The sequence below is a fragment of the Artemia sp. Qi Xiang Cuo genome, chromosome 11 (genome assembly GCF_049724085.1).
Source record: "Artemia sp. Qi Xiang Cuo chromosome 11, ASM4972408v1, whole genome shotgun sequence".
NCBI lineage: Eukaryota > Metazoa > Arthropoda > Branchiopoda > Anostraca > Artemiidae > Artemia > Artemia sp. Qi Xiang Cuo.
In genome coordinates, this window is record NC_142804.1 from 40,761,110 (window position 1) to 40,786,488 (window position 25,379).

The 25,379-nt window shown below is 34.8% G+C and overlaps 1 protein-coding gene across 2 annotated transcripts; it reads right to left on the reverse strand.

Moving 5' to 3' along the window:
* Window positions 1-3,361: 3,361 nt before the first annotated feature.
* Window positions 3,362-19,171, reverse strand: MagR (Iron-sulfur cluster assembly 1 homolog MagR). Of its 2 annotated transcripts, none has more exons than XM_089096779.1 (4): window positions 19,012-19,171; window positions 8,132-8,185; window positions 6,892-6,997; window positions 3,362-3,583 (listed from the first exon to the last, which is right to left on the reverse strand). In XM_089096779.1, the coding sequence occupies exons 1-4, from the start codon at window positions 19,093-19,095 to the stop codon at window positions 3,435-3,437; spliced, it is 393 nt and encodes a 130-aa protein (XP_088952905.1). In that variant the 5' UTR covers window positions 19,096-19,171; the 3' UTR covers window positions 3,362-3,434. The 2 variants fall into 2 exon arrangements, with proteins under 2 accessions (XP_088952905.1, XP_088952906.1); XM_089096780.1 differs by having other exon boundaries at window positions 19,066-19,146.
* Window positions 19,172-25,379: the final 6,208 nt, after the last annotated feature.

The following is a 25,379-nucleotide window of genomic DNA, read 5'->3' on the forward strand; positions in this document are numbered from 1 at the left end:
TATGAGCTGTATACAACCACTTTTTAGACTCCAGTATGGAGATTGAAGAAGAGCAACTTCAAATTTGAAACTGAGAAAGTCAAGGCGGGTGATTACATTCTGGTTGAGCTGAAGAGCAGGAAAGGAACAAGGGTGGAGCAAGGAACAGATGGAACAAGGGTGGAGTATTTCTAATTGCCTTTTTCAAGGGTTGTATTGAATGTTACCTTTGCTTTGCCATGCTCAGCAACTTCTTAACGCTTGATTCAATTCCTCGAGAAGTAATTAAGTCAAAACCTGCCGATCGTGGGCTAGTCTCCCCTACTAATAATTACCATCAACATACAGCCGCTGATTGTCCTGCCTAATGTCTGACCACCAGACTGGGAATTATGCGGAATGTACTGCTGAGATTAGATTGCAGCCAGTGATGGCTTCTCACATATTTAAACCAAAATACAACGAGGGCTGAACAATATTAGCGTACCATAATTTTTCCTATCCCCCCAACAGGCAAATTCTATTTTTAAGATTTTTATTTATTAAAAATTAACTGCAGCTGGATCTGATTGTCACCTGGATTAGAGAATCTCATCTCCGGAGAGGGCAACAGAAATGCAGTCTCAGAGTCCCTTCAATGGTTCTGAATAGAACTTGTGACGGTAATGAGTATTATATTTGGAAAGAACGTTGAAGTGCAAATCAAAGGATATATTTTTGTGGAATTCGACTTTGCGCAATGTGACCGCTTAAGGTACCGGAAAATAAATACGTGAAAGTCAAATTGCTCTTTACTAAGTGCTCCAAGTGAGGGTACTTTATTGAAGAGGGAAAGGTGAAAGTGATGGCATGGATGGGCAGGAATGGCTTCAATAGGAATATGATATAGCCTTTAGTCTACAAACACGAATAACAGAAAAATTGAGGGAAATACAATAGGAAAAAATTTTAGTACACAGAGCAAAGTTGCTTACCCATTGTTGGTTTTGCCTTGTATCTCCGAAAACATACCATAAAATTTTGACCTATTCAGAACGGAATTGTTTCATGAGTCTGAAACTTTAGAACCCCTATGGGATAAACTTTTTTTTCTCTCTGATCAAACTGAAATCTTCATGCGATGTATTTTCTAGTCTAGAAATACAGAGCGAAAAAATAATCTTAGACTCGCTGATAATTGTTTGTAATTTAATTACTGTAATGTTTTTTTTTTAATTTTAATATACTTTAATATATTTCAACAATTTTCTTATTTTGGTAATAAAAAAAAAAAAAAATGTTGGTACGACCCACAGTTGAAATTATTCTTTATCATTATAGTCAAAATTATTTACAAAAGTGATTTTCAGGAATTTTGTAAAGAAGCTTGAAAGCCCTCAAAAATGGCGGCGGATAAAAATGAAAAGTGCGCCATTAGAACCACCATGATATAAAATTCTTGACCAGAGGTTTATAATTCTCCGTCTTGAACACTTCCCCCTTTCCCATATCAAAACAGAACTTTCTGATTGAAACAATTGTCTGAATACGATATACAATAATTATATAGCGTATGTACTTTCCGGGCGCTGAAGGTTGAAGTATTGGACAACAGCGCCCTAAATGTGAATCTTTAGCATAAAAAAAACTTTAGCATATATTTTGAGCGAGGATCGGAGAAAAGTGTCCCCCCAAGCACTAAATTATAACCCCTCTTACCCCCCCCCCCACACACACATCAAAAGAAAAAAATTCTGGAAGTTTTATTGGATTGCCAGCCCTAAGATGAAACAGAGTACATCATTTTGTGCTGATCGGAAACCAACCAGAGTTCGACTGTAAATTCCGCAGGAGAAATGTTGGCCTCACCTACTCATAGCATGAATTCATGTGATTAGCTAGTTTTTGCGAACACTTGCCAATTATATAAATCAAGATTGTATTAGCTTCAGAGCCATTATACGGAGAGTGGGGTACATACTTTGACCCCCCCCCCCCAACCTAAAAAATTTTCTGACTTAAAAAGTAACAAAGATTATGTTTTTGAGGATAAAAAATCACCCCAGCCCTCAGGGCAAGGGTTGTAAGTTATGCCCTGGGGACATATAAGGTTTTTATAGTAAGCGTGGTCATATAAACTTTGGAGGGGGCTCATTGGATTGTTAATCAGACGCTCTAGTCCTCTTCACAAATTTTTGTCCTCCCCACAAACAAGTTTTTGACGTGTCTAAAAAAATTTACCCTCCGCCCCGTCGAAAATTAAACCTTGCAGATGGCCTAGATTGGTTGGTTAAGAAATTGAGGAGGATAACAGACTAGACTAGGCTTAAGACAGGAAAGAGGCATAAATTTGTGATTAAGGGTGTTAAGGAGAGATGTTCTGAACATTTTGGAGGTTTGGAAGCGTGATTAAGTTGTATTAAACAATCAGATTATTTTTTTAATTTAATAGCGAAGTAGGATTTATCTAGTATGGAGTGTTGAGATTAGTATAAGATTTATTGAGCAGGGGGGGGGGGATATTAAAAAGAACTCCAAGCTAATGAGGCTACTGTAATTAAGCCATGGGTACTAAAGGCCATGGTAATGCCAGTATTCCAGTGTAGCACTCACACATGAGCGGTAGAGTAAGTTGAGGAAGACATGCTAGGTTTTTGCCAGACTTATCCAAAAATATTTATAAGCACATATAATTACAAAACAAGCAATAAGCGGTAAAAAAAAATAAATAAATGCGGCTTTGTTTCACTGCCTAGGACTATGATGAAACGAAGTTAAGAAGTTTAGGTCCCACCTGGATTTTTAAAATCTGAAAACCATGAGTGCTATTGCCTTAGTACTCATTAATTCTCATAAGTTTGGTCACTTTCCTCCATTTTCCCCACACTGATGACAATTTGTTCAGAAGTCAATCCACTACTTAACCATTATTACAAACATTTATTTCGGTACTTGTTAAGAGCGATAAGTGAAGTCTCGTTAATGCTAATGAAATAAAACAAAATAGGATGAAAATAATACAGTTCAGAAACAAATTTGGACTATATCAAGGTTCAGAATCCAGAACCAAACGAAAAGCAGGACTACCAGGAAGTAGTAAATTTATGACAAGAAGTAGAAAGTAAAGCTTTGAACAGAGTGGAATAGAGCAGGAGCATGCACGGCATTGTTGACCTTATGGGATTGGTGCTATGTTAAGTTACTGGTACTATTTTTTTGGGAGGGGGAGTGGGAGTAAATCAACAGGTGGGATTGAACAGAGAACCTTGATTAAGAGAACTGGTAGTAATTGATTTTTTCCGAAAAAAGCTAAATTCTAGTAATGTTGGAACAGCCTTTGGTTTCGACTACGACGGTATTAGACTGCCAACCGATTTGCGAAAGTGCCATTTTATACAAAAAATTCGCCCGATGTTTTATTAAATATATTCAACAAATCATTATGTTATATACAACGACTAGACTACTATTCCTTATCAGATCGAAAAACTTTCTCCACATCCACAGGTCCCTTTAATGTTCGGGTTATTGAACACAAATTCTGCTGATAAATCCGTTTGCACAAAATCCATTTCGGTTCCCAATAAGCTCAACTGTGCTTTCTTATCAATAAATATACGAACTCCTGAAAGATAATTTTCAGTAAGTAGCATGTCGAAGAACATAATATGGACAATGAAGGAAATTACAAGGTACTTATGAGCAAACTCCAAAGGAATAAGAAAGAATTTCTAAATTAAGAATCTACACGCTTTTAGGATATAGAAAATATTGTTGTTTTTTTTCTTTGCTGAATCCAAATCCATCTCGTCAACGTCAAATCTACAATTCGCAGTGCCTTTCCTTCACCTATAGTTTATGCGCAATAATTTTTTGAGGGAGAGGGTCCACTGTTTTTTAATTTGAAAGAAGGAAGAGAATTCTTTGGAATGTCAAATCTAATACAAATTTTAAGGCACAGTTAAAAACGTAGTCAGATTTCTTCTAGTACCAGCATATTGTACGAAATAATGTGTTGGATTTTTTTTCGCCTTAATCACCAAAAAGTGCTCTCATGAAAAGAATAATCAACTAACTATTACACAAAACTATGGACGCTTCATAAACACAAATTGAATTCATAAATTTACCAGAGAAACTTGCGGAGATAAACTTTCCTATAGATTTTTTTAGTTCAAAATACTAAACTTTCATGAGAACAGAGTTAAAAAACATTCACAAAAAAATGTCAGTGACGGAATAACTCTTACTCAATTTTTGGAGTGAACTTAAACCAAAGTTTTCTTAGAATAGGAGAATGTACAGTCAGTCTACTTTGCTGTAACTTGTGAAAGCTTCTAGCAACCGCGGGAAATCAGAAACTAATTGGATATTTCTCCGGCTCGCCTTCACTACTCTTTTTTACACAACTCGCGCACACCAGGTTCAGCAAAACACAAAACTGTTCATATCAAAGATGTCATTTCCATCAAACGACAAAACAAGTAACATGGAATTGAGAAGAAAGAAATGCTTTTTATCGCTGCGCTTTCAACCGTTCAGACGAAGTACCTCAACGAAGCTGTTGGACCGTAATAATGCGTGGGCTTGCACAACAAAGAAACAGATGAAATCTGACAGAATAAATAAACAAGCTGAGTGAACCTATGGTTATTGTATAAAATTATCTGTTCTCCAAATGATGTGGTTGAAACACACGTTTAAGGTGCCTTTCACCACATTTTTTTTCAGTTTTATCACATCTTACTGGTTGATTATATACTAAAAAAAGGCAACAAAAGATTGTACCTATAAGGGACCATAATACTCACTGACTCTAAACTGCCTTAAATCTGCTTGAAAGAAAAACAATGCAGGTTTAAACCATATAGGCAGGATAGTCGCTGATTATCGAAGGATAGTTGAAATTCACAAAAATAGAACACCAAACAACTGTAAAGGAGTTGCAGAAAAACTAAAACTCTGGTGTAGACCAGTGGTTGGCAAACTTATTAGTCAGAGAGCCAAATAGGAACAGCACAACGATTAAAACAGTTTTACAAAAGCCAAATCTGTTTATTGTTTTAGTAAAGCTTTGTCATAGTTTTAGACTTTCATTAAATTACAAGTGCACTCAATAAAACCAAGCTCAAATAAATTTCAGAATATTAATACTGATTTGAGAAGTCAAGGTACTTTCACCAGATTATCACATGAATAAATTCATTCTTTTTTCAAATATAAATTAGGGTATATCAAAGGATACTTGACCTGTTCATACTTTTTTATTTTAATTGAACTGACCTAGGTTATTCATAAGACATTTAAACAAAAAAACTGTATATTCTGCTACAATCTCAATGAGTAGAAAACAGTCAACCTTTGGGACCTACACGTTGTTAAACACGTTTTATTGCATCTGTACAGGGGTTTTCACTCTATTGGATTCGTTTAGAATAATTACAGAATAACAAATATAGTTTTCAAATATGTTCTTTTGGTTTTTTCTTATTCTTAATTTACTAACAAAGCATTTTTTTATTTTGTTTTCTTGTATATTCTGGTAATTCCATCTATTTTTTCTGTTGATTAAGAGTTCTACCAAAACATTTGCACAATTTTTAGTTATTTTTTTCCCCACTGATTTAATTTAAAATTATGCCACTATTCATATTATTATTATTTTTTTCGCGACTTTTGTGCATCATTGAGCCGTCCTAGTGGAGTGGTTAGCGCGGTAAACTTGAAATCCTTTGCCTGTGAGGACAAGGATTCGAGTCCTAGTGATGCTGGTCATTTGGTTTAGAACGGGAGTCACCGGTGTGACTATAAGCTTAGCCCGAGTAGAACCAGCTCTAAATGGCTGCTGAGAGAAATCTGGGGAGAAACACAGGAGGCGTCTGATGATTTGCCCCCAATCACGCACTGCATTACCCACCAAGGGCAGAGAATCAGGAGATCAGTACCTACAGTATGCAGACCATTGGTCAGCATGCAAAAAGTGGTAAGTTTTTAGAATAGTAAACGGATCCTATAGTCGTTTCTTTATTATTTTCAGATTTAATCTAAAAAAAAAGTTTGGTACTTATTATTTACATATTATGAATATACAAAACTCCCAGGAAGCTAAATCATTAAAATAATTAACAAAACATAAAGATTCCAAGTTTATGCTAATGGTATTATCTTAAAACACAGCATAGAAAAGGTTCAGACTGTTCACTAACCTTTCGCCTAGTTTATGAAAAAAAAAAATCAGTGGTACCTTTCAATATTTGCATCGTTTAATTTTTACTTTTTTGTCTCTCTTTTTTCTTACATTCATCAGTGATTTTTTATGATGTTCACCATTGTTCTTTGAAGAAATGCCCAGAAAGGTTCCATGGTTCAAAATTTAAAGCCTTGTTATAGTAGAAGCAGACCTCTGTGGATAGATTCTAAATATAATAGGGGCTTATGACAGACAATATGCCTGCATATTTTTCAACATATTGACATTTCGGATGGGGATAAGGTTTCATCCCTTCTAAAAACTGGGTGAATCATGTAAAAATTCATCATTACTCGCGTGATATTCCATTACTCACACATTATGCTTTACTTGAAATAATTTTCATATTCCTTAGTTAGTTATTAATTATCAAAAAAGAAAGTGCCCCAAAAATTTATAAAAAAAAAACGTCTGAAAAGCAATTTCATTATTGTGTATAAAAACTGGGGCACCAGGAGCCAAACTAGATTGCAGGGCAAAAGTTGTCACATGCTCATAACAAGCTCCATGAGGATGAATGACATTTAAAAAAAAATGTTGACGATATGGGCATTAAGGATTTTCAAAACTTATTAGCAGAAAAATTTGGCTGACAATACTTGACCAAAGTAATTGATACTGAGTATTCCTTTCATTTAAAATACTTTTATACTTTGTTTCAGGAAGAAATAGAAGAATATTACCATCTTGAAGAACCTCCTCGTCCATCTTATCCTTTTCAGAAGCATAGGCAAGGGTATAACTCAAGCCATTGCAGCCTCTCTGCCTCACACCAATCTTTAGGGCTACCTGTTAAGAATAATGTATGGAACATCAACAACTAAACAGATACAACAAGTTTAAAGAGAACTGCTAAATTACATAGAATTTTCTCTGTGTAGGATGATTGTCCTTTATTTTCTAAATTTTAAGCTTGAATCTCAGTCCTTACCTTCATCAAGGCAGCAATTTCATTGTCTTTTTTTCATCCTATAAACTGTTTTCAGATGATTGTGTTGATCTAATGTACATTTAAAATCAAAAATATTTTTCATACAGATAGAATATGTAAAGACAATACAGTACAAAGCTACATGGGCAATTTCGAACAATAGAGAAAAAAATTATAAATTTTCTTTTAAAAAATGTGATATTTTAAATTTTCCTAAGCATGATCTTTTTAAAAATGTCTACAGCTTTAAAGGTACCCAATAACCAAGGATCCTGCTTCAAAATTGTCTAGAAAGTTTGGATTGAGTTACATACTAAGGTACAAAAACTTCCCTTTTTATACAAGTTCCTCTTAAAGCTTCTCTATTATTCCATGAAAATCAGACCTTACCAACAAAATCATTACGATATGCACTAATTGGTCAATATTTCACATAAACACAGATTACACTGATGTAGAGGCTGTTCCTTGGGGTGGAGAGGGGGTTAAACAGAATTTTTTAATATTGGCTTGTCCAGCACTGTCTCAAAACTCTTCAATCTAAGTGGTTTCAGAGAATGAGTTGCCCAGCAGTCACTTCTCTGTTTCAGACATCTGTTGCAACTGCCTGCTGACACTCTGGCTTGGCATCTTTATGACTTTGAACTAATTGGTAATGGCTGGAAACGTCCAAGAGAAAGAATCCAAGTTTCAGGGGAATGACAGTCTCAGGAAATTCCTGGACAAAGCTGGAATTTCCATGTTTGATGCAGAGGCCCTTGCTACTGACTGTTCCTCATGAGGAAGGCTGACAATGCTCTCAAAGCCACCCTGATATGAGGATTAAGTAATAAGCAAGAAGCACTGTTTGTAAATAACGAAAGAAAAACAAAGGGGTAATATGTTGCCAGTTTGCAACTACAATTTACCCAATTTTTCACAAACATTGTTTTCAGCAACTATACTGGCAGCATAATCCTTAAAGTTAAGAAACAAATCTTATCAATTCTTACTGCATCAGGCTTCTGAGACAGAAGATTCTTCACCCTGTTCACAGCAGATGGAGTCTGAAAGAGAGATAAGAATATTATGTCCTTGATAAAAATGAAGTTTACTTTTAAAAGTATATAAAAAATTCAAAAATTGGTCTATATATATTATACATTTCAAAAATATAGGGTGAAATAATGTGTTTCTCTTTTTCTTTTTTTTTAACAAAGGCAATTCAAATTTACTGTTTTACCAATCAAATTAGTCATGGTATTGAACAGTAAGCAATTAGCTGCCCTTATCAATCCTAGCAAAAACTGCAAAAATTTGAATTTTTAAAAGAATATATTATAGTCAATAGCACCATCAACTAGTTTAGTGAAAAGTTCCAGATGTCCCTTGTCTGTTGTTTCTGGTCACATTGTATGAGTAGGGTGATCCTAGAAACTTGGCAAGGGACTTGACTAGAAATCACAGTTACTAGACCTGTTTTTAAGGTCCAAAAGTGATTAAAGGGGAACCAAAACAATAGGCATCAATGCCCTTTTTACCCTTGGACATCCCTGTAATCACCTATGGCTAATAGATTACATTTATGCTTATAAATTACCTACTAATCACAGCTAGGTTTAAATAAGGAAAAGGAGGTATTTGTCATTTGCTGTATAATTGGCTTGAAAGCTTTGAAGACAGTTCCCTAGGTCAAGTGGACCTAAAAGCACAATAACACTCTAACCTTTAAGGAGTATGAGGGGGTGATGATCCCACTCTTATCTATGGTAATTACTACATCAGCAAAATCCAAATTTTGATCTTGGTTCCAAATGCACAAAATTCCTCAGTATAAATCTACTTACCAAAATTCAACTTTTTAAGCAGCAAAAGAGATCATGCTGCAATAGGGTGCTGTTGTTGTTTGGTCAATTTGTGCTGCAAAACAACAGTTTTGGAACAAACACAGTAGAACAAAGATTATGAGATAGCCAACCAGTTTCAAACTGGAAACATTCATTTAAATCTTCACTTTTACAAGTGCATACTGTGATGGGGAAGCACATGCCATCAATAAACATATATTAAATCCATGTAAAAGAAAAATAATATTATTACAGACAACAATTTGAAATTTTCTCTTGAATGAGTTCATGCATTTGAGACTTCATTAATTTCTGCACAGTACTGAATAACTGCACAAAACTTTTAAGGGAGGTGCTCCATTCATAGGGGAATGCCAGAAGCCTTAAAAATCCCATTTATATGCCCAAGTTTTGTGAGTGGTTCTTTTAATTGACCTAAAGATAGTGATGATTTACCCTGAACTTCTCTATATGGAGGAAGATTTAAATTGAGACTATATTTGTATACTTATTATTTAGGGTAATAATAAAATCAGAGATTAATATAATTCACAGATTAATTATAATTCGCAGCATTCTTGTACTGTCATCAACATCAATGCATTTCTGCTGATGATGGTCACAGAACATGTGACCAAAATATCCAGTATTTTTTGGTAAAATTCTACTTTAGTTACTTTTGGCTATCTTGGAAAGGGGTTGGGTTAGGAAAATGAAACTTTCAGGTATGGATCTACATGCTAAGCTATGTACCGGGAAGGTACTTTGAAGTAGGCTACCTACCTCCACTCCTCCCCCCTCTATATAATGGTAAATTACTGCACATTACTAATTGTTTTAGCTCACATTTCATCCTATATTAATATCATAATTATAAATCACTGCTTACCTTACACAACTTCAGCTTTTAACCTTGCTCATTAAAATATATTCTAAAATCCTATTTTTATTTAATGATCCATTTAACTTATTTACTATCTAGCTGACATTCCTTATGGAACCCGTTTGTGATGTCATAACTTTGCTTATCATAACCCCTTTAACAGTAGCATGCAGGTGCCATGGGGTAGAAGACAACTCTGTGTTGATGAGCCATTTAAACTTTATTAATTAGAGAAAGGATTTGACAAGAGATAGACCAGTAGAAAAATCCAACTTGTTTTTAGAGGACAAATTATGTTATGAGAAGATGTTTTTATTTTTATAGGTCCATGCGCTCATGAAGCAAAGATGTTTTTAAAATCCCCAAAAATCAAAAATGTCTAAAATTCTACTTAAGAAGCTTTTTAAATATTTCTAAAGCACTAATAGAGCACTACAAATATCAGAATTGAATTTAGAGGACAATTTATATCATGGGAAGATGTTTCTGAAATCCCCCTTCGCCCCAAACTCAAAATTTTCCAAAATTCTACTTTAGAAGCGTTTTTCAATATGTCTGAGGAGCTAATAGATAGCGCGCTAAAAACATCAGAATCGACTTCAGAGGCCAAATTAATTCTACACTAATTCTCCCTTTCCCCCAAACTCAAAATTTTACAAAATTCTACTTTAGAAGCTTTTTTAAATATTTATAAAGCGCTAAGACATAGGGTGCTACAAACATCAGAATGTACTTTAGAGGACAAATTATGTTATGGGAAGATGTTCTTGAAATCCCCCTTCCCCCCAAACTCAAAATTTTCTAAAATTCTACTCTAGAAGGTTTTTAAATATTTCTAAAGCGCTAAGACATAGAGCACTACAAACATCAGAATCGACTTTAGAGGACAATTTAGGTCATGGGAAGATGTTTTTGAAATCCCCCTTCCCCCAAAACTCAAAATTTTCTAAAATTCTACTCTAGAAGCTTTTTAAATATTTCCAAATCACTAACAGATAGTGCGCTAAAAACATCAGAATCGACTTTAGAGGCCAAATTAATTCTAAAATAATTCCCCCTTCTGCCCAAACTCAAAATTTTGTTGAAATCCCCCTTCACCCCAAACTCAAAATTTTCTAAAATTCTAGTTTAGAAGCTTTTTTAAATATTTCTAAAGCGCTAAGACATAGAGCACTACAAATATCAGAATCGACTTTAGAGGACAATTTATGTCATGGGAAGATGTTTTTGAAATCCCCCTTCCCCCCAAACTCAAAATTTTATAAAACTCTACTCTAGAAGCTTTTTAAATATTTCCAAAGCACTAACAGATAGTGCGCTAAAAACATCAGAATCGACTTTAGAGGACAATTTATGTCATGGGAAGATGTTTTTGAAATACCCATTACCCATTGAAATTTTGACAAAACAACATTTTACCTTAATCTTCAGTTATCAGTTTCTTTTTCTCTTGCTTTAGTTCTGAAAATCATTTGAGCAGAATTTTAAGCCATATCAATGTTTTATTTCCAAAATTTAGGAAATGTATTTGCATATATTTAAAATCTTATAAGTTGGTATTGAGCAAAGTTTTAAAGCTGAAATAATTTTGTTGTACTTCATTTAAACAGAAGATCTATTTTGCAAGGTTCCATTGCTATAACTCACAGATTTTTAAAGGTCATTCAAAGTTTTTGAAATCCTCCTTACCATTCATCCCATTCCCCCTTCATACTCTAAAATCTGGTTGATAATTTGAAATTTGAAAAGCCTTATTTTCCACGGGGGTATTTTTTTTTGGGTGGGGGGATTTTCCGTGAGGGTATTTCCCATGGGGGGGGGGGGGGTATTTTCAGTGGGGAGGTATTTTACGGGGGGGGAGGGGGGTTCCGGCGGGTATTTGCCAAGAACCACAAATTTGATGGTATGAGTTTTATTAAAATCTTTGACTTTTAGGGGGTTGTTTCCCCCTTTTACGAAACTCAGACAAATTTTTTAGACAGGCAAATTATCAACCAGATTTTAGAGTATTATTCCAGTGCAACGCATTGCAACAAATTGGTCAGCTTAGATTAGTATAAGCAGGGGCACCACAAGCAGGTTGCTGACCACTGCCCCCGCCCGCTCCCTCCCCCTGCTATAAAATCCCCTTACAGCTAACCTTTCAACCCTTGAAAGAAAATTTTTATATAAGTTTCAGCATTCTTAACATATTTAAAATCATAGATGTAAAAAAGAAAAGCAACAATTTTTCAACATTATAGGATTAAGCTATTTGAATATGTTTTATGTGGTTACCCAACTCAAAATGTTAAGGGGTTTCCAAAAAAATAATCAAAACGAATATAGATTATTCGGTACTTGTGCATTATAAATAACCCACCACTATAGACTGTACAAGGAAACCAGACAAACGGGTATTTGTTAGACAAATAAACCAGACAAACAGGTATTTGCTAGACAAAGACATAAAACATAATAACTGAAATTGCATTTTCAGAACTAAAGCCAGAGAAAAAGAAACTGATAACTGAAAATTAAGGTAAAATGTTATATTGTCAAAAATTCAATGGGTAATGGGTATTTCAAAAACATTTTCCTAGATATAATTTGTCCTCTAAATTTGATTCTGATGTTTGTAGCGCTCTATGTCTTAGCACTTTAGAAATATTTAAAAAAGCTTCTAAAGCGGAATTTTGGAAAATTTTGAGTTTGGGGCAAAGGGAGATTAAAAAAAAATTTTGAGTTTGGGGGGAAGGGGGAATTATTGTAGAGTTAATTTGGCCCCTAAAGTCGATTCTGATGTTTTTAGTGTGCTATCTGTTAGTGCTTTGGAAATATTTTAAAAGCTTCTAGAGTAGAATTTTAGAAAATTTTGAGTTTGGGCAAAAGGGGGATTTCAAAAACATCTTCCCATGATGATATAACGTGTCCTCTGAAGTCGATTCGGATGCTTTTAGCACTCTATCTATTAGTGCTTTAGAAATATTTTAAAAGCTTCTAAAGTAGAATTTTTGAAAATTTGAGTTTGGGGGAAGGGGGTATTTCAAAACCTCTTTCTATGATACAACTTATCCTCTAAAATCGATTCTGATGTTTGTAGCTCTCAACGTCTTAGCACTTTAGAAATATATAAAAAAGCTTCTAAAGTGGAGTTTTGGAAAATTTTGAGTTTGAGGCGAAAGGGGGTATCAAGAACATCTTCCCATACGGTAACATAAATTGTCCTCTAAAGTTGATTCTGATGTTTGTAGCGCTCTATGTCTTCGCGCTTTAGAAATATTTAAAAAAGCTTCTAAAGTAGAATTTTTGAAAATTTTGAGTTTGGGGGGAAGGGGGAATTATTGTAGAATTAATTTGGCCTCTAAAGTCGATTCTGATGTTTGTAGTGCTCTATGTCTTAGCGCTTTAGAAATATTTAAAAATGCTACTAAAGTAAAATTTTGAGTTTGGGGGGAAGGGGGATTTCAAAAATATCTTCCCAAAATATAATTTGTCCTCTAAAAACGATTCCTGATATTTATAACACTCTATCTATTGGTGCTTTAGAAATATTAAAAAAGATTGTAGAGTAGAATTTTAGCCATTTTTGAGTTTGGGGGAGGGGGTATTTTAAAAAAATTGTCTCATAAAATAATTTGTCTTCTAAAGTCAATTCTGATGTTTGTAGCCCTCTATCTATTAGTGCTTTAGAAATATTTAAAAAGCTTCTAAAGTGGAATTTTGGAAAATTTTGAGTTTGGGGTGAAAGGGGATTTAAACACCTCTTCCCGTCATATAATGTGTCCTCAGGGCAATTTCAAAAACATATTCCCATAACATAACTTGTCCTCTAAAGTTGATTCTGATGTTTGTAGCACTCTGTGTCTTAGCACTTTAGAAATATTTAAAAAAGCTTCTAAAGTAGAATTTGGAAAATTTTGAGTTTGGGGCAAAGGGGGATTTCAAAAAAATTTTGAGTGTGGGGGGAAGGGGGAATTATTGTAGAATTAATTTGACCTCTAAAGTCAATTCTGATATTGTTAGCGTGCTATCTGTTAGTGCTTTGGAAATATTTAAAAATCTTCTAGAGTAGAATTTTAGAGAATTTTGAGTTTGGGGGGGAAGGGGGATTTCAAAAACATCTTCCATGACATAAATTGTCCTCCAAAGTCGATTCTGATGTTTGTAACGCTCTATGTCTTAGTGCCTTAGAAATATTAAAAAAAAGCTTCTAAAGTAGAATCTTGGAAAATTTTGAGTTTGGGGGAAGGGGGATTTCAAAAACATCTTCCCATTATATACTTTGTCCTCTAAGGTTGATTCTGATATTTGTAACGCTCTATGTCTTAGTGCTTTAGAGATATTAAAAAAAACTTTTAAAGTAACATTTTGGAAAATTTTGAGTTTGGGGGGAAGGGTGATTTCAAAAACCCATTCCCATGACATAACTTGTCCTCTAAAGTTGATTCTGATGTTTGTAGCACTCATGTCTTAGCGCTTTAGAAATATTTAAAAAAACTTCTAAAGTAGAATTTTGGAAAATATTGAGTTTGGGGCAAAGGGGGATTTAAAAAAAATTTTGAGTTTGGGGGGAAGGGGGAATTATTGTAGAATTAATTTGGCCTCTAAAGTCAATTCTGATGTTTTTAGCGCTCTATGTCTTAGTGCTATAGAAATACTTAAAAATACTTCTAAAGTAGAATTTTGGAAAATTTTGAATTTTGGGGGAAGGGGGATTTCAAATACATATTCCCATAACATAATTTGTCCTCTAAAGTCGATTCTGATATTTGTAGCGCTCTATCTATAAGTGCTTTAGAAATATTTGAAAAGATTCTAAATTAGAATTTTTGAAATTTTTGAGTTTGGAGTGGGGATTGCAAAAACATCTTCCCATGACATAAGTTGTCTTCTAAAGTCAATTCTGATGTTTGTAGCCCTCTATCAATTAGTGCTTTAAAAATATTTAAAAAGCTTCTAAAGTAAAATTTCAGAAAACTTTTAGTTTGGGGGAAAGGGGATTTTAAAAACCTCTTCCCGTCATATAATGTGTCCTCAGGGCAATTTCAAAAACATATTCCCATAACATAACTTGTCCTCTAAAGTTGATTCTGATGTTTGTAGCACTCTGTGTCTTAGCACTTTAGAAATATTTAAAAAAGCTTCTAAAGTAGAATTTGGAAAATTTTGAGTTTGGGGCAAAGGGGGATTTCAAAAAATTTTTGAGTTTGGGGGGAAGGGGGAATTATTGTAGAATTAATTTGACCTCTAAAGTCAATTCTGATGTTTTTAGCGTGCTATCTATTAGTGCCTTTGAAATATTGAAAAAGGTTCTAAAGTAGGATTTTGGAAAAATTTGAGGTTGGGGGGAAGGAGGATTTCAAAAACATCTTCCCATGACAGAAATTGTCTTCGAAAGTCGATTCTGATGTTTGTAGCCCTCTATGTCTTAGTGCTTTACAAATATTTAAAAAAGCTTCTAAAGTAGAATTTTTGGAAAATTTTGAGCAAAGCGGGATTTCTAAAACATCTTCCCATGACATAAATTGTCCTCTAAAGTTGATTCTGATATTTGTAGCACTCTAAGTCTTAGCGCTTTAGAAATATTTAAAAAAGCTTCTAAAGTAGAATTTTGGAAAACTTTGAGTTTGGGGGAATGGGGATTTCAAGAACATCTTCCCATAACATAATTTGTCTGATTCTGATGTTTGTAGCGCTCTATGTCTTAGCGCTTTAGAAATATTAAAAAAAGCTTTTAAAGTAAAATTTTGGAAAATTTTGAGTTTGGGGGGAAGGGTGATTTCAAAAACACATTCCCATGACATAACTTGTCCTCTAAAGTTGATTCTGGTGTTTGTAGCACTCATGTCTTAGTGCTTTAAAAATATTTAAAAAAGCTTCCAAAGTAGAATTTTGGAAAATATTGAGTTTGGGGCAAAGGGGGATTTCAAAAAAATTTTGAGTTTGGGGGGAGGGAGAATTATTGTAGAATTAATTTGGCCTCTAAAGTCGATTCTGATGTTTTTAGCCCTCCATCAATTAGTGCTTTAGAAATATTTAAAAAGCTTCTAAAGTAGAATTTTAGAAAATTTTGAGTTTGGGGGGAAAGGGGATTTTAAAAACCTCTTCCCGTGATATAATTTGTCCTCAGGGCAATTTCAAAAACATATTCCCATGACATAACTTGTCCTCTAAAGTTGATTCTGATGTTTGTAGCACTCTATGTCTTAGCGGTTTAGAAATATTTAAAAAAGCTTCTAAAGTAGAATTTGGAAAATTTTGAGTTTGGGGCAAAGGGGGATTCCTAACAACTCTTGAGTTTGGGGGGAAGAGGGAATTATTGTAGAATTAATTTGGCCTCTAAAGGCAATTCTGATATTTTTAGCGTGCTATCTGTTAGTGCTTTGGAAATATTTAAAAAAGCTTCTAGAGTAAAATTTTGGAAAATTTTGAGTTTAGGGCGATGGGGGATTTCAAAAACATCTTCCCATGACAAATTGTCCTGTTAAGTCGATTCTGATATTTGTAGCACTTCTATGTTTTAGCGTTTTACAAATATCTAAAAAAGCTTCTAAAGTAGAATTTTTGAAAAATTTTGAGCAAAGGGGGATTTCTAAAACATCTTCCCATGACATAAATTGTCCTCTAAAGTTGATTCTGATGTTTGTAGTGCTCTATGTCTTGGCACTTTAGAAATATTTAAAAAAGCTTCTAAAGTAGAATTTTGGAAAATTTTGAGTTTGGGGCAAAGAGGGATTTCAAAAAAATTTGAGTTTGGGGGGAAGGGGGAATTATTGTAGAATTAATTTGGCCTCTAAAGTCAATTCTGATGTTTTTAGCATGCTATCTTTTAGTACTTTGGAAATATTTAAAAAGCCTCTAAAGCAGAATTTTAGAAAATTTTGAGTTTGGGGGGAAGGGGGATTTCAAAAACATCTTCCCATGACATAAGTTGTCCTCTGAAGTTGATTCTGATGGTTGTAGCGCTCTATGTCTTAGCGCTTTACAAATATTTAAAAAAGCTTCTAAAGTAGAATTTTGGAAAATTTTGAGCAAAGGGGGATTTCAAAAACATCTTCCGATGACATAAATTGTCCTCTAAAGTTGATTCTGATGTTTGTAGCGCTCTATGTCTTAGTGATTCGGAAATATTTAAAAAAAGCTTCCGGTGTAGCCTTTTGTACAATTTTGGGTTTGGGGGGAAGGGGGATGACGTAGTAATTTTCCAATAGCCCAAATGGTCCTCTAAAGTTGATTCTGATGTTTGTAGCGCCATATGTTCGAGCACCTAAGAAATATTTAAAAAAGCTACTACGGTAGAATTTTGGAAAATTTTTGTTGTTTGAGGAACGGGGGATTTTAAAAACATATTACCATGACATAGATTGTCCTCTTAAGTTGATTCTGATGTTTGTAGTGCTCTATGTCTTAGCGCTTTAGAAATATTTAAAAAAGCTTCTAAAATAAAATTTTGGAAAATTTTGAGTTTGGGGCAAAGGGGCATTTACAAAAAAATTTGGAGGTTGGGGGGAAGGGGGAATTATTGTAGAATTAATTTGGCCTCTAAAGTTGATTCTGATGTTTTTAGTGCATTATCTGTTAATGCTTTAGAAATATTTAAAAAACTTCTAGAGTAGAATTTTAGAAAATTTTGAGTTTGGGCAAAAGGGGGATTTCAAAAACATCTTCCCATGATGATATAACGTGTCCTCTGAAGTCGATTCGGATGCTTTTAGCACTCTATCTATTAGTGCTTTAGAAATATTTTAAAAGTTTCTAAAGTAGAATTTTTGAAAATTTGAGTTTGGGGGGAAGGGGGATTTCAAAAACATCTTCCCATGATATAAATTGTCCTCTGAAGTCGATTCTGATGTTTGTAGCACTCTATGTCTTAGCGCTTTAGAAATATTTAAAAAAGCATCAAAAGTAGAATTTTGGAAAATTTTTGAGTTTGGGGGGTAGGGGGATTTCAAAAACATCTTGCAATAACATAATCTGTCCTCTAAAGTTGATTCTGATGTTTGTAGCGCTCTATGTCTTAGCGCTTTAGAAATTTTTAAAAGCTTCTTAAGTAGAATTTTAGACATTTTTGAGTTTTGGGGAGGGAGGACTTCAAAAACATCTTCCGATGAAATAACTTGTCTTCTAAAGTCAATTCTGATGTTTGTAGCCCTCTATCAATTAGTGCTTTAGAAATATTTAAAAAGCTTCTAAAGTAGAATTTTAGAAAATTTTGAGTTTGGGGGAAGGGGGATTTTAAAAACCTCTTCCCTTGATAAGTGCATGGACCTATAAAATAAAAACATCTTCTCATAACATAATTTGTCCTCTAAAAACAATTTGGTTTTTTTTCTGGTCTATCTCTTGTCAAATCCTTTCCCTAATTAATAAAGTTTAAACAGCTTATCAACATAGAGTTGTCTTCTACCCCATGGCACCTGCATGCTACTGTTAAAGGGGTTATGATAAGCAAAGTTGTGACATCACAAATGGGTTCCATAAGGAATGTCAGCTATATAGTAAATAAGTTAAATGGATCGTTAAATGACAATAGGGTTTCGGAATATATTTAATGAACATGATTAAACGTTGAATTTGTATAAGATCAGTATTGATTTATAAGTCCGATTTTAGCATAAGATGAGATGTGAGTTAAAACAGTAAGTAATGTGCTATAGCTTGCAGTAAATAGAGGGGGGATGATTGGAGATAAGTAGTACAAAGTACCTTCCTATGGCATACCTTAGCACGTAGATCCATCCCTGAAAGTTTCATTTTCCTAGCCCAACCTCTTTCCAAGATAGCCAAAAGTAACTAAAGTAGAATTTTACCAAAAATTTTTAGGGAGGGCACAAAATAGGTTGATCTGAAAAACTTGCATTAAAAGCAAGTTTAATTAATGCAAACTTGGGTTAATCAAGTAAATTACACTCTAAACTATGTTAGGGGGGAGCCCCCTTGCCCCCCTGGGTTACCATAACCATCTGTGATCCTTTAAACAAACTGACTGTGCTAACCAGCTAGTAAATCTTTATATTTGGAGAGTAGGACCTATTAAAGAGGATTTTCATTTTTCAATCGAGTTTTCGTTTTATACTTCCAAATTTTCCATTGTTTTTGCCAAGACTATATGAAGTTAACTCACAGGCTCTGTAGACTAGCCTGCTAAGTAGCCTATTTTATTCATTCACAAAGAGCTAACCAGCAAAATAGCTTGTCTGACTGGTATACTTCTCCTGCCTTTCAAGGCTCTTACAGTAGCAGAAGCAACAACTCTAGCAGCCATCAAGAATTAATCATCGGTTTTATCAAAATTATAAGATTAGCTTATGCAACTGAAGTCTCTTTCTTCTTTGAATCAATGTTCTCACATTTACCAAGACATCATAAAAGAGATGAAAAGGACTAGTTTACTGTATGCAGTTTTAGAAATCGAATTTATCAATTTTTCCCATTGGAACTTCTTTATCCTACTTCTGCTATGATTTATCAGCTTTCAAAAACGATAAATAACTAATCCATTTATTTTAGATATCTGCTTTATTTGCTTACTACATTAAAATAATTAAGAATGGAATACTGAGCTATATTAGCTAAAACGCTAATCGATATCGATTGTTAACCCTTGACGGGCCACTATAGGAACGAATACCAGGAAAAATCTCCAACGCTTCCCATGTAATCTCTAGGTCAGACTATTGACGAAATTTTTTTTTTTTGCATGATTTATTCAATTGTCAATTTTAGACCATGTTGTAAAAATACGACATTAGCCTCTCGAGTATATAAAAATGGGGCATTTTCACTTTGTGTGGGAGGCTTTAAAACATTTATTTTAGGCAGTAAGGTACAGTGGATGGTCACATTTTTTACATTCAAAAGTGGTATATCCTGATTTTCCCTGTTTGCAGTAGCTCTGTTTCTCAGTCTTTTTTGCCAGTGATAAAGTCCATCGGCTTGAGCACATATTGCCGGTCGGATTTGTTTGCGACTTCAAATGGGGCTGAGACTTTCTTCAACATCTGAAGATGGTCTAGCACGTTTACGTTGGGGCATCACACGCGCCGAGGCACACAACCCTGCAGCAACTTCAGACCTGAAGGCTCTCACGATCATTGGTTCGTCTGTCCTTGAAGTCAGCGCTTTGACGTCTGACCTGAAAAGAAGCCAGCTATTGCAGATTGCTGTGTCAATAAGACACCAGAAGATTCTCATATACCATTTTCGTGTCCAAAGATGAGTTCGGCACATCTCCACCAGCATGTCTGCTAAATCTACGCTACCCATATGACGGTTGTACTCATAAACAATGGCTGGCCTTGAAACTTCAACCCTGGATTTATCCTTAACGTTCCAGCGTCTGCACGTGTCCTGTGGCGTTATTCCAGCATACATCGAAGCCAAGCAAACCGTGCTGTTATCCAACCATTTCACTACACTAACACCAGAATGAACGTCAGTCCTGTAACCGGAAGTTCCTCTGTCTCGTTTCTTCATTTCACCATCTGTGAGGAGCGGGCAGCCCTTCAGTCGGGCTTTGTTCAACGTAATAATACAAGGGAATCCTTTAATTTTGAGCAAACTCATTAGTTTCAAGCTCGAAAACCAGTTGTCAAAGTAAATCTTGTAGTTCATTTTCTCTGGCAAGGTACTCATCAGACGTAAAACTATGTTGCCTCCGACTCCAAGAGCTGGCTCTATGTCATCTTCAACAAGAGTGCCCTTCCGTTGGTAAACTTCAAAATCATATACAGAACCTGACACACCAGCTCTTGTGAACACTTTTATTGCCCATTTTGTCGGCTTTTTCGGTAGATATTGTCTCAAGTTGCTTCGCCCATTGAAAGGAATCATTTGCTCGTCAACTGAATGGTGTTCTTCGGGGCTGACTTCAAGAAACTTGGAACGGATATGACTCAGGCAGGTCGAATCTTGTATAGCTTGTCAAATCCTTGTTCTCCAGGTTTCTTAGTTTTATTGTTGTCGTTGAAATGAAGAAAACGTTTGATCTTGTCAAACCTTTGGCGGCCCATCTTGTCGGCAATTTGAGGGTATCTGGTGGCTGCTTCACAGTGCATTCGATAATAGGGAACTTTTATCACTCCCAATAATAGAATAATGCTCATGAAAACTTTTAGCTCTTCGGCAGTGAGGCAGAGGTTGCATCCCTAAGTTTGAAGTGCAAAGACGTTACTTTGTTCAACTATCAGCTCAAGAAGGTCATCGTCAAAGAATTTTTGGAAGTATTTCAGTGGAGTCTCCAAGATGCCCGGAACTTGGCGAGGTTCTCCTTTCCAAGACAGATCAACTTTTTCTATCTCTACTTTTCTCCAGTCGAATTTTTCTTGGACTTTCGATTTCTTCTTTGATTTTCCAGTACTTGCTGTTACCGGTTGCTGTTGCTGACTGGAGGGTGGAGTTTCCCCCGAGTCATCGTCACTGGGTTCAGTGTTAGTCTCCACGTCATCCTATTCCAAGAAGAAGCTGAGATTGTCCAGTAGAGGCAACAAGTCTGCATCAGGATCATCGATAAGACCTTCTGGAGACAGGAAGTCTCGATCATCGTCATCATCATCGTCGGACAAGTCAGACAACATGTCTTCTCGAATGTCAAAAATATACTTGGCCGCCTCTTCTGCGTCAATTCGGCGATTTTGAGCTCGTTTTCTTAGTCTGTCGTAAAAAAGACTTCTGCCATTTAAAAAGAAAACAAAAATTAGTTATTCGTTTCACAATTTTGAGCCACGATCGTCCGATGTTGTATTTTTACAACAGGAGGAAGTTTATCTTGCTACTGCTCCAAATTCTTGCACATTTCGTGAATTTCAACTACAGTAATTCTAAGCGGTATATATTTTATACGCATATGACATGCAAGGAATCTCCCACCTTTTCGTTTTGTTTCCAGTTTCTAGCTTAGAAATTGCCTACCTTTTCATTCGTTTTTCTTATCCCTTGGTTTGGTGACTCACTGTTTAGGCCACATGTCACACAGCAGCTCTTCGAAGGTATCAATCGACTGCTATCTTTCAGCCCCATCGAAAGATGTTGATAAAAGCAGTATTTTTTTACAGCAAGATGGCAGTCCAAGCTTGATAAGTATAGTGTTGTTTTTTTTATAACAATTGCCTCTATAGGGTTAATAAATGGAGGGCTGTGCAAAATGTAACCAAGAATTTATACATTGAGACAATTAAGGCTTGGACATTTTTTGCTTTGGATATTAAATCAGCTAGCTTCTCTTAATATTTGGATGTATGTTTTTCACATTAGTGTCTTGTCATCTGAGCTTGTGGGTAAAAATCCATAATAAGAAAAGCATAAATAGATGCCAAGTTTATTAAAACTTCGGAAAAAAATAAATAAGAAAAGTCCTTGTGTAATGTTATCAAAAGATTTTCCTTTCTGTCAGAAATTAAAAGTACCAGATAAATGGTGTTTTCCTTGCATCTAGTCAGCAAAAAGTGAAGTTTTGCAACAAAAATAAGGAGGGGTGTTAGTACCCAAAACACACTGCTATCATAACAAGTATAATTAAAAGAGTAAAGAAATTACTATGAATAAAGAAATGAGACTCGGACGAACTTTTGGCGACTTTTACACCAAACTGTGAAATAAAACATAAAAGGACCACAATCCATCACAAAAGAGCGTTGTACCACCACCAACTTAGAGATTAGGGTAGCATTTGACCTTTACTTAAAACTAAATCGATAGGATAGCCAACGGATTATCAATATATGTTTAAAAAACTGATTGAAAGGGAAGAAAATATTGATGAAAACTGGTGTCATGTTTGAATAGTAAATCTAAACTGCTTATCACGAACACAAAATATACACAAAAAGAAATCACTGGAATATTTAACAGTATTTTGACCATTCTTAATGTTATTAAATAAAAGTTTTTTCAACTAAAAGTAAGTAGCAACATAAAAACTTAAAACGAACAGAAATTATTAGGTATAAAAAGGGGTTGCTCTTCCTCAACACGTCTCTTTTTACGCTAAGGTTTCTTAGTACCTTTAAGAAAAGGTTCTGGGGGGTTGCTCTTCCTCAACACCTCCCCCTTTACACTAAAGTTCTTAGCACTTTAAAAAAAGGTTTCTATTGTTCTAATTAAACAAACATAGTGTTTCAAGAGTCGTTCTTAAAGGATTGGGACAGAATTCAAACTTTAGCGTAAAGAGCGAGGTGTTGAAGAAGAGCAACCCCCCTCATATACGAAATAATTTCTGTTCGTTTTAAGTTTTAATGTTACTCCTTACTTTCAGTTGAAAAAACTTGTTTTTCTATTTAATTTCTGATCGCTTTTTGAATAAGGCCAGAAAATCAAGCTACACCCTCACAAATTATTTCACCTCCCCACGGATTTATACTCTTGATAATTCAATCCTGATGAAAATTTACCCCGGACAATTACCCTTAACATCTCCACGCATAACATTGAGTCGGGTGAGAGAAAGCAAGACATAAGACGAATTTCGTGTAGGAATTCTGGAAAATTCCCCCAGTGTAAAATTTTCCCTGACAAACTCATTCCCTGGTAACTTCCTTCCCATGGAAAATTATCTCTGTGAAAAAACCCACCAGCAGAATACCCCCCCCCACCCAAAAATGTATGCATACTTCAAAGTAACAAATACTATACGTAAATAATAAGCATATTTTGTAACTTGAAGACCTTTCCCCAGGGGCTGTGGGGGTCATTATATCTCCAAAGGCATAGTTATTCAGCCTTTCAACTATGCTGAACAAAATGTCTATCTCAAAATTTTGATCAGACGATTCAAAAAATGGGGCGTGGGAGGGGGGCTAATTACCCTCCAATTTTTTTGGTCACTTGGGCACTAGAACTTTTAGTTTTCGTTTGAATAAGTTCTATCCCGATATTCTAGAACACTGGGTAAAAAAAAAAAAAAAAAAAAAAAAAAAAAAAAAAAAAAAAAAAAAAACAACAACAAATCACAACACATCCGTGATCTTTCTTCTGTTAAAAATTACCGAATTTTACATTTTTACAGACAGGATCTTGAAACCTCTACCGTAGGGTTCTCTGGTATGCTGAATCTGATGGTGTGATTTTTTGTATTAAGATTCTATGGCTGTTACGGGGATGTTTTCCCCTTTTTTCGAAATAAGGCAATTTTTTCAGGCCAAACCTTTGATGGGTAAGACTAAATTTAATGAAACTTATATATTTAAATCAGCATAAAATCTAATTTTTTTATTATATCTATTGGTATCAAAATTCCGTCTTTCAGAGCTTCGGTTACTATTGAGCTGGATCGCTCCTTACTTACAGTTCGTTACCACGAAGTGTTTGACAATGATTATGATAAAATAGTTCAAAATACGTTTTTTTCAAAAAAGCACGAATGAAATTGCAGCCATTAGGATAATATGAAAGACTTAGTGCGGTAGAAATAAAAAAAAACTAACGGAAATATCGTCATATTAGACTAGTAAAACCAAATTAATTGTTAGTGATATACTGATAATGAAAACAGACTTTTCCAGGAAGTTGTAGCAGTATTAATGCTTTCTTACATGTCATGAAAAAAAAAGAAAGTCTGCTCAAACATACATTTCATTTTTTGAAAGTCACAAATAATTCCCTCGCCTTTAATGGGGTTTAAAGGGTTTGGTAAATGCCACGATTAGTTTCGGCAATTTGTTCAATTAATTATTAGTTTTAATGCTGGTTAATAAGTTTTATCAATAATTGCAGTTAATGTAAAGTCATTTTAGTAGCATGATATTAGTAGCTGTGGTAGCAATAGGCTTGGTAGAGGAAGTTGCACTATGGTAGAAACAGTAGTGAAAGTGGTCATAGCAGGACCAACAGTAGGGCTGGATATCTTCTACAAAGTGAAAATTTTGTTTATTTGAACAAAATAAGTTGATCATTGTTGAGTAAGGCATAAAACTTTATCTACATTTTTCGAAAAATCAAAAAGGCTATTCCGCTCGAGGGCGTCCCAAATTCAAATTTAAAAAAGTATGATATATCATAAATGCGGTTGAATCTACTGGATACAGGAAGTGAGTGAGCATTGAGCATAGTGATCAGGCAATAATATGTTTTGCTTCACCATGCTCCAGGTATTTTTTAAACATATGCTTACTCTGCGTTTTTTATGCAGTATTAGCCTCAGATTTATAATCAGCAAATTCAGGAGTCATACATAACCACCAATGGTGAAATCCGAAGCCGTTGCTATAACCTTTGGGTTACCGTACCCATTTTGTGCTTCGTTTTGAGACACGTCAGATGAGAAGCCCCATTTGTGCAAACATAATTGCTGGGTGTTATTTTCAAACTTCAATACTGCAATATCAAACAGTTGGTGGTAGCGAACTATAAGTAGGGAGTGACCCGGCTCAATAGTAACTTAAACTCTAAAAAACGAAATTTTGATACCAATAGATACATCGAAAGAATTGGATTTTAATGCTGATTTCAATTTTAATTTCATCAAGTTTAGTCTTACCCATCAAAAGTTACGAGCCTGAGAATATTTGCCTTAGTTTCGAAACAAGGGGGAAACGCCCCGCGAAAGTCATAGAA